We start from the raw sequence: 10,284 nt of genomic DNA, 5'->3' as shown, positions 1-10,284 counted from the left end.
AAAAAAAAAAAAAAAAAAAAAAAAATTACTTCCTACATCCCTTGCCATAAAATTCTTTAAATATAAAAATAAAATAAGTAAAAAATTATTAATACAAAATTTCACAAAAGACAAAAGGCTTTTCTCCACAGATTTTAATTTTGAATTTCCTGGGATTTAGTATATTTTAAAAGCATAATTTTCAGGCCAGGTGTGATGACTCAAGCCTGTAGTTCCAGCACTGTGGGAGGCCGAGGCAGGTAGACCACGTGAGGTCAGGAGTCCGGGATCAGTCTAGCTAACGTGGCGAAATCCCGTCTCCACTAAAAATTAGCCAGGTGCAGTGACATGTGCCTTCAGTCCTAGTTACTTGGGAGGCTGAGGCAGGAGAATTGCTTGAAACTGGGAGATGAAGGTTACAGTAAGCTGACATCCTGCCACTGCACGGTAGCCTGGGCAACAGAGCGAGACTCCATCTCAAAAAAATAATAAAAGCACAAATTTCAAAGTTGTGTTAACAAGATCAGCAAATATACTTTCCCATATGTTGGAGAATGAAATTAGAGATTTTGAGAATGGCCAGCTGCCTTTATACAGGAGAGAGGTGTTATTCAAAAGTGCAATTGTACTGTCTCCCTCTGCTGGCGGGGAATCTACATCTGAGTGTCTAGTTGGTAAAGAACAATGAATGGGGACGACATCACCTTAGTTCTCACAAAGGTTCTAAATGCTAAAAACTGGCTGATCACCCTGCCAAAAAGTCCGGTTCCCATTTCCCCTCACTAACCTCACACTTTTTCTAGCCAAATACTAATATGCCTCCAGAAAACAGCAGCTACTTACTTGGGCTGTAAGTAGAGTTGTTAAGGATACATCTGCTCGCTCTTCTGTGATATATGTCCTTGGTTTTCCTTCCCAAAGCGCACAGTCTTCCAGATCCATTAGCTTCACCTGAGATTTAGACAAGCCTGGAGGGCGACTTCCCTGTTGCTGTTGCTGCTGCTGCTGCTGTGCCTGCCGCAAACTAATCTGCTTTGGAAATGTATTTTCATCTAAAGTTGGCACAACAAAGTTATTCACCTGATTTTCTGAGACGGTGCCTGAAGAATTCTTGGTAACCTTATCTCCTAGAATCATATGAGAGTATTTCTGCTTTGGTGAAACAGGGTATGGTAAAATGGATTTATAAGATGATTTTGTTCGGCCACTGAAAGTTGCCTGTCTATTTTGAGACTTTGCCCTTCGAGAGGCAGGTGCTACAGAATGAGGTTTCAAAGAGTAAGAGGTAGAAGGGGAAATAGTAGATTGCTTCTTTAGTACACTATCTAGTGTTCGTACATAGCTGGTACTCTTGGTGGGAAGCTGGTACACCACAGGAGATGTGGGAGCATTAGAAGAGAAACCCATGCTTGTTTCCATCAGCTTGCCTTCATTTTCCAAGTATTCATCTAGCTTATCACTACAGAAAGCAGAACGATTTTTCAGTGAACTTTCTGAATTTCCACCTAGAAACAAGAAAACACAAAATGCTTAAAGAAATCTAGGACAGATTTGTGAATCACCACAAAAACACTAAAAAAGGCCAAGAATTCTGAGCTACAAGCTACTGAATCTTCTATACTATCCCTTAGGTGGGCAAAGTGACTCAAATCTATAATCCAGCACTTTGTCAGGAAGAAGCAGGAGGACCGCTTGAGGCTAGGAGTTCAAGACCAGCCTAAGCAACATAGCAAGGCCCTGTCTATAAAAAAATAAATTTTAAAAAATAAATTCATTAATAAATAAACTATCTTTCCTCAGAAAGAAAAAGAAAAAAAAAAAACAAGTGACGAGAATGAGTCTCAGATACTAATGACATTAAAATCCATTCTCTAGTCTTGGGCACTAATCACATTAAAATCCATTCTCTAAAATTATGTCTTACCCTAAAATGATCACATTACATCATTTATTGAGGTACTAATGTTTAAGAAGTCCTAACAATATAATTAACCTAAGAATATTCAACCTTTAACAATATTTGACCTAAGTAAAGAGACGAAAGATAAGTAAAAACGTAACAGGGGAAAAAAAAGAATTAAATTAAAGCAGGCCTCAACAGAAGGCCAAAAGATTATTTAAGAGATTGGCCAGGCGCCGTGGCAAGTAGTTGGGACTACAGGAATGCGCCACCACATCTAGTTGTTTTGCATTTTTTGTAGAGAGGAGTTTTGACCATGTTACCCAGGTTGGTCTCAAGTTCCTGAGCTCAGGCAATCCACTCACTTCGGCCTCCCAAAGTGCTGGGACTACAGGCATAAGTCATTATGTCCAGCCATAAAATTTAGTTTTTAAGAAACAAAAAAATTAAGTACAAAGACATGGATTACACTGTTATAAACATAGTGAAAAGATTCAAAGGTGAGAAAAACTAATTTGGACAACTGGCATATTTATCTAGTTAAGAGTATAAATTGCAAACAAACTCAGCGAACAAGGAAAAGCACTAAAAAAGGAGACCAAGAAGGACACAGTCAAAATGCTTGGATTAGAAGTTTACTTTTAAGTATAAGACTATCAGGAATCACTATACAACTCTGAAGTATACAGTTCTAAACTAATGCTTGAGAATGATGTTTTCTGTAATTGCAGGAATAGAAACAACAGAAATGCTGTTAAAAAGTCTGCAGCAATTATTTAAGCCCAACTGAACCTCAGGGTTGTGACTATAGGAAAGTGGGTAGCAGACAGAAAACAGCAAAAGACGAGTATTTTCAGTTCATTTTAAATCATGGAGAGAAAGGATGAAGAAAAACAACGAAGGCTTACTTTTAACAAAAGGTTGTTGGTTACATGTTTCAGAACATTTACAGAATTTTTAAAAACGAATTACCTTCATTCCTAGATGCAGAAGCACTATGAAATTTTCCCCTCCATCCCTTGATCTTAGTGAAATCATTGGTTTTCCCTGTCCTAGAAACAAAGGGAAATCCCGCATCTATAAAAGAAAAAGTCAAAGAAATGACCAAACTTCTAGCAGGCCAATATTATGGACCTAATTAATTAATAAAACTTCAATTTATAAGTATATAAATCACTTATCAAAACTTTAACAACAAAATATCTTAGACCGATCTTAAGTATCACCAATAAATGTAGCTTTTTACTTACATCACAAATAACGTAAACTTCAAGAAAAATAGTGTTTGACGTTGCAAATGTTACATACTCACCAGGAGAGGCAGGGTTGGTTCCTGTAAGGTTCCAAAATGGAAAGCTAGTGGCTGGAGCCAAAGGTAACTGTACTCCCAAGTATTTAAGATCAATGCTCATTGTTGGATCCACTGAATTCAATTTTAAGCCCACTACAAGAAAAAAGGAAATCATATTCCCATGGATCAATCATAAATCATATTATCTCCCTTCTTTTTTTTAACTTGTGCCTGGGAGATGGTAAGGGGTAAAGTCAAGAGAGACAAAGGAGACAGTGAAGAGCAAAAGCAATGAAAAAAAAAACAGTGAAAGATTCACTTTAAGGTGTCCCCATGATCCATACCATCTGGTATTACACATTTGTATAACCCCCCTCACCCTGCTGAGTGCGGTAGGCAGGGCCTCTAATTTGTTTCTAACCAACAGAATGTGGCAAGGGAAATAGGACGGGCATGATAATGTGCATGTGATAACACAAGTTATCCATCTTGTTGGAGCTGCAATGAAATAAATTTTTCCAACGAGCTAAGGGAAACTGGAAGCAGATCCTTCTCCAACCAAGTCTTTGAGAAACCAGGCCTGGCCAGTATTTTAACTCTAGCTTTGATGAGACCATAAGCAAAGTACCCAACTAAGCAATACCCAGACTGCTGACACACAGAAACCGTAACAGTAAACATATCATTTTAAGTTGCTAGGTTTGTGGTAATTTATTAAGATAACTAATTTAAAAATGGCAAAATTCAGATCTTTTGTGCTTTAACTCTTTGTGGCCCAGATAGTTTCTAAGGCCATTAATACGAACTTGCCATAGACTAAGCTGCTGGCCTAATTATGACTACTGGTTCTCTAGTTATTATTGACATTTATGGTTAATCAAGCCTAAAAATATTATGACTTCCTTATGTATAGGTTAAGAGGCAATCTTTTGGGAAGTTATTTAACTTAGAGTTTAATAAAACTGAGGCCAAAAAAGTTCAAAGGGAAAGTGTTAAGTATCAGCTGTGCCCAGTGGCTCACATTTGTTATCCCAGCACTTTGAGAGGCTGAGGCGAACAGATCACTTGAGGTTAGGAGTTTGAGACCAGCTGGCCAACATGGTGAAACCCCATCTCTACTAAAAATACAAAAATTAGCTAGGTGTGGTGACATGTGCCGGTAGCTACTTGGGAGGCTGAGGCAGGAGAAACACTTGAAACTGGGAGAAAAGGTTGCAATGGGCCAATATCATACCACTGCACTCCAGCCTGGCGGACGAAGACTCCATCTCAAAAAAAAAAAAAAAAAAGCAAAGTGTTAAGTATCACTGTAAAGCCATTAAAAGGCACAAGTATAAGTTCCCAATAAAAAGCTCACATAGTGCTGGTTCTCTAACATGTAAAGACATTAGGTAGATTATGAACCACATGGTACCCTCTACATAAAATCTATCTGAACAAAAGATGGCAAGTCAGGCACTGTGGCATGCACCTATAGTCCCAACTACTTGGAAGACTGAGACAGGAAGACCACTTGTGACCAACAGTTCAAAAAAAAAAAAAAAAAAAAAAAAGGCCGGGCGCAGTGGCTCAGGTCTGTAATCCCAACGCTTTGGGAGGCAAAGACGGGCAGATCACCTGAGATCGGGAGTTCGAGACCAGCCTGACCAACATGGAGAAATCCCGTCTCCACCAAAAATAAAAAATTAACTGGGCATGTAGGGGCATGCCTGTAATTCCAGCTGCTCAGGAGGTTGCAGCAGAAGAATCGCTTGAACTCAGGAGGTGGAGGTTTGCGGTGAGCCAAGATCGCACCATTGCACTCCACCCTGGGCAACAGGAATGAAACTCTGTCTCAAAAAAAAAAAAAAAAAAAAAAAAAAAGATTTTGTTTTAGTTTGCAATTCCAGTTCTTTACCATATTTTTATTGTATTACGTATTTATTTTGTTTAATCACACAATATAATTAAAATATCAAACAAAACATTATTTCCTCATGCTCCCAGTCAACTGTGGGAAATAAAGGATTATGAGTCAAAACAATGGTTTCTCATCTTGTCTTTAATACTTTTTAATTGTATGACTTGGGCTAAACTTCTCTTTAGTTTTCTCAACAGTAAAAGAAAACCAATCCACCATACACAGTTGTATGCCTTGAGAATTTACTACACTTTCTCTGTAAAGCAGATGGTCTCAGAGAGATAAAAGAAATTTCTCAGGCTGGGGCTTGATGACTCACACCTGTAATCCCACCACTTTGGAAGGCCAAAGCAGAAGGACTGCTTGCATCCAAAAGTTCAAGACTGGTCTGGGCAACAGAGTGAGACTCCATCTGTACAAAAAAATTCAGAAATTAGCTGGGTGTAATTGCACACGGCTGTGATCCCAGCTACTCAGAAGACTGAGGCAGAGGACTGCTTGAACCCAGGAAGTTGAGGGTGCAGTGAGCCATGACTGTGCTACTGCACTCCAGTCTAGGCAACAAAGGAAGATGCTGTCTTGAATTAAAAAAAAAAAAAAAAGAAGAAGCTTTAGTGTTATGTTTCCTCAATTGACTTTTAATAGTTAGCAGAGGGTAAATAAGTCCTTATGAGAGGTAAACAAGAAGAAATCTGAGGCCAGGCACAGTGGCTCACGCCTGTAACCCTGCCACTTTGGGAGACTGAGGTGGGTAGATCACCTCAGGTCAGGAGTTCGAGGCCAGCCTGGCCAACATGGTGAAGCTCCACCTCTACTAAAATTACAAAAATTAGACGGGCGTGTACTCCCAGCTACTCAGGAGGTTGACTTGGGAGAATCACTTGAACCTAGGAGACAGGGATTGCAGTGAGCCGAGATCACACCACTGTACTCCACCCTGGGCGACAGAGGGAGACTCTGTCTCAAAAAACAAAACCAAACAAAATACAACAAACAAAACCTGGAAAGCCCAAATGCCAAATGAATCTAGTAAAACTACTAAAAATACAGTTATATATGTTATGTATTTTAAAACTATTTTGTTTACCTTTTATATTTTCTATATATATAATACAACATAATAAATGATATAACTAATATATAATTTATATATATAGAATATATATATAAAAAATATAGTATTAACTAAGTTAGAATAAGTAAGAAATAACAAGGAAAGGAGAGGAGGAAAAGAGGGTGAAACCAGAAATCAAGAAGCTAGCGCCCAAATTCAGGTGAAAATGAATCCTAAACAATCAAATGAGATACTATAGTGTTCTGATAAAACAAAATTACTTATTATTAATAACAAAAACTGACAGAACAACTGTCAATAGAGAAAGAAAAGAATAAAGGTGTAAAAAACGTGCCATACTGGCAAGGAGGCAGACACATAAAAATCTAGACTTAGACAATCAGCCAGGCACAGTGGTTCATGCCTGTAATCCCACCCCTTTGGGAGGCCAAGGCCAGAGGATCACTCGAGACCAGGAGTTTCAGATCAGCCTGGGCGACATAGTGAGATATTGTTTCTTTAAAAAAAAAAAAAAAATACAAAGAGGCTGGGCACACTGGCTCACACCAGTAATTCCAGAACTTTGGGAGGCTGAGGCAGGCAGACCACCTGAAGTCGGGGGATCAAGACCAGCCTGGTCAACATGGTGAAACCCCGTCTCTACTACTGATACAAACTAGCCAGGAGTGGTGATGCGTGCCTGTAATCCCAGCTACTCAGGAGGCGGAGGCACAGGAATCACTTGAACTCGGGAGACAAAAGTTGCAGTGAGCCAGGATGACACCACTGCACTCCAGCCTAGGCAACAGAGTAAGATTCCATGGCAAAAAAATATATATATATATTTAGAGACTGTGTTTCCTAGATATTTTCGTCTGTATTTACTTGTCTATTTTAACTGCTTCCTTACACAATAATACCGAATCCTAAGAACAAACAAAAAGGCCAAATATAATTTATTTTAAAAATACAAATTTTCTTACAAGCCCTAAAATAGAAAGGTCAATGGCACATAAACCTTGTTTAATGTAATACCCAATTTAGTTTATCCAGACTTTCCTGAGCATGCAAGAAAATTGTTCCCCCCAAGTAACTGACCCCTGAGACCTAGACTCAGCTGATTTCATGTGAAATGGGCATAAATAACTTTAGCTTACAGAAAATAATATAGCAGAATAATTCATAGAAAGCATATTGTGAAAAACCTAAAATCTTTTTATATTTTCATTCAACCAGAGCCTATTTAGAACTTAAAATACTGTCTACATATGTCAGTTTAAACTATACTTCTAAATGGTTTTGCTTCATTTCACCATATTAGAAGCTACTTCTTTAAAAAATTACAAAAAAGCCAGGTATGGTGGCTCACACCTGTAATCTCAGCACTTTGGGAGGCCAAGGCAGGTGGATCATGAGGTCAGGAGATCAAGACCATCCTGGCTAACATGGTGAAACCCCATCTCTACTAAAAATATAAAAATTAGCCTGCACGGTGGCATGCAACTGTAGTCCCAGATACTTGCGAGGCTGAGGCAGAAGAGTAACTTGAATCTAGGAGGCGGAGGTTTCAAAATTACAAAAAGACTCATAAAGATAAAGCTGAAAGAGATAACCTTTAGATTTAAGCAAAGGCAGATTCACCTAAGAAAAGATACAGCGAAAAATGCCTATTGCTAGCTAAACCCACTGAAATGCAAAAGCACACTCAAGACGTTTATAGTTCTATGAACACCTATGTAAGTTGTAAACATAGAACAGAAAAGCATATACTATACGGAAAACTCCAGCTAATCACTTATTTAATATAACATTCAGAATTTTTTTTTTTTAACTGCAGGGCACCATGGCTCAAACTTGTAATTCCAGCTACTTGGGAGGATAGACTTGGGAGGATAGACTGACGCCAGGAGTTTGAGACCAGCCCGGGCAAAACTGCGAGACCCATCTCTAAAATATTATAAAATATATATTTTAAGGAAAAATAAAACAATTTTAATAAATAATTTTTTTTTAAAGTGGGAATGAGTTCTTGAAATATTGTCATTACTCACAAAGTAAATCAACATTAAAACTGACCAGACATAATGGCTCACACCTAGAATCCCAGCAATTCAGGAGGCCAAGGCAGGCAGATTGCTTGAGTTCAAGACCAGCCTGGGCAACATGGCGAAACCCCATCTCTAAAAAAAAAAAAAAAAAATAACCAGGTGTGATGGCATGTGCTTGTAGTCCCAGCTACTTGGGGGGCTAACATGGGATCACTGGGGCTCAGGAGGTTGAGGCTGCAATGAGCCATGTTCACCTCACCGCACTACAGCCTAGGCTGGGTGACAAAGCAAGACCCTGACTCAAAAACAAAAACCAAAAAATAAAACAAAACAAAACAAAAAAACTGACAAGAGTCCATACTGATAAGCGATTTTTTTTTTTCTTTTTGAGATGGAGTCTTGCTCTGTTGCCCAGGCTGGAGTGCAGTGGTAAGATCTCCACTCACTGCAATCTCTACCTCCCAGGAGAGATTCTCCTGCCTCAGTCTCCCGAGTAGCTGGGATTACAGGCACACACCACCACACCCAGCTAATTTTGTACTTTAAGTAAGACAGGGTTTCACCTGAAAAGTAAACTTTTTAAAATGAAGAGTAGGCAAATCTCTGGTACAAAATAACTCCAAATAACTTACACAGATAGGCTACACTCAAGGAGGTACAATCTAACTTCTCACACATTGTGAGCTAAGTATAATGACTTCCTTCCAAAGAGTACAGTATGGAGAGAAGCAGGGGCAGGGGAGGTTAACCTCACAGTGAAGAAACTGACAATATCTCAATCAGGTGATCAAAGTCAACATCAATAGTGATAAATCAATCATGCTGAATATATGTACCCTTGATATTATGGGATAGTAAGTCTCAACTGAGGGACATCTATAAAAATACCTGACTCTTCAAAACTGTCAAGGTCATTAAACACAAAATCTTGAGAAACCGTCACAACCAGGAAGATTCTAAGGAGACATCACTAATAAAAGTATTGTGGCATCCTGAATGGAACCCTAGATGCAAAAAAAAGGACACTGGGTAAAAACTAAGGAAATCCGAATAAAGTATGAACTTTAATTAATAATGTATCAGTACTGGTTCACTAACTGTAACAAATGTACCAATCTAATGTTAGATATTAATAGGAGAAATTCTGGATGCTGAGAATTAGAAGTGGGAAAAAAACAGGAATTCTCTATACTATGTTCCTCATTTTTCCATAAATCTAAAACTCTTCTAAAATATACAGCTTACTCTAAAAACTGACAATAAGTGACTTGGTAACAATGACAGAGAAATGCTTTAAACAAACATTTAAAATGCAAAGACAGATGATAATTTCAGATTAACTAATAGACTTAAAAAGCAGACCAATGTAGATACAGCAAAGGTAGCATAGCAAACAGAAAAATATAGTACTATGGAAAGAAAAATTAAGTATCTTATTTTATTTTTAAGCAAAACTACCAACAACAATAAAAACAATTTCCTAGGCTTAATCAACATGGCTTTCCCAATTTTAAAGCAAATTCAAGGCCAGACGCAGTGGCTCACACCTGTAATCCCAGCACTTTGTGAGGCCGACGTGAACGGATCACGAGGTCAGGAGATTGAGACCATCCTGGCTAAAACAGTGAAACCCCGTCTCTACTAAAAATGCAAAAACTTAGCTGGGTGTGGTGGCACATGCCTGTAGTCCCAGCTACTCAGGAGGCTGAGACAGGAGAATTGCTTGAACCCGGTGAGCCCAGATCACAACACTGCTCTTCAGCATGAACGACAGAGCGAGACTGTCTCCAAAAAAACAAAAGCAAACTCAAAAACCTTTCTAGTTTTCAAGGGTTTTCAGCTCAAAAGATGTATAAGTGCTATTTTCTAAAGAATAATGAAATTATAGTTAATAGCAGAGCAAAGAAATATGACATTATGAAGATGATATTTAACAAATTACTTCAAGAATTAAATTTTAGGGCCGGGCGTGGTGGCTCATGCCTGTAATCCCAGCACTTTGGGAGGCCGAGGCGGGTGGATCACAAGGTCAAGAGATCGAGACCATCCTGGTCAACATGGTGAAACCCCGTCTCTACTAAAAATACAAAAAATCAGCTGGGCATGGTGGCA

At 38.6% G+C, this 10,284-nt stretch overlaps 1 protein-coding gene across 13 annotated transcripts in view; it reads right to left on the bottom strand.

The window, feature by feature from the left end:
* Positions 1-10,284, bottom strand: part of MGA (MAX dimerization protein MGA) — a 168,554-nt gene that overhangs the window by 56,079 nt on the left and 102,191 nt on the right. For all 13 annotated transcript variants that reach the window (XM_037739445.1, XM_037739454.1, XM_037739447.1 and 10 more), the window contains 3 exons: positions 3,192-3,323; positions 2,852-2,956; positions 823-1,484 (listed from right to left, as the gene is read on the bottom strand). In XM_037739445.1, coding sequence (XP_037595373.1) covers positions 823-1,484; positions 2,852-2,956; positions 3,192-3,323 — 899 coding nt within the window. The remainder of the gene's footprint in view (positions 1-822; positions 1,485-2,851; positions 2,957-3,191; positions 3,324-10,284) is intronic.

This window comes from Cebus imitator, unplaced genomic scaffold, assembly GCF_001604975.1.
Source record: "Cebus imitator isolate Cc_AM_T3 unplaced genomic scaffold, Cebus_imitator-1.0 Scaffold70, whole genome shotgun sequence".
NCBI lineage: Eukaryota > Metazoa > Chordata > Mammalia > Primates > Cebidae > Cebus > Cebus imitator.
This window is presented reverse-complemented; position numbering and strand designations above follow the sequence as displayed.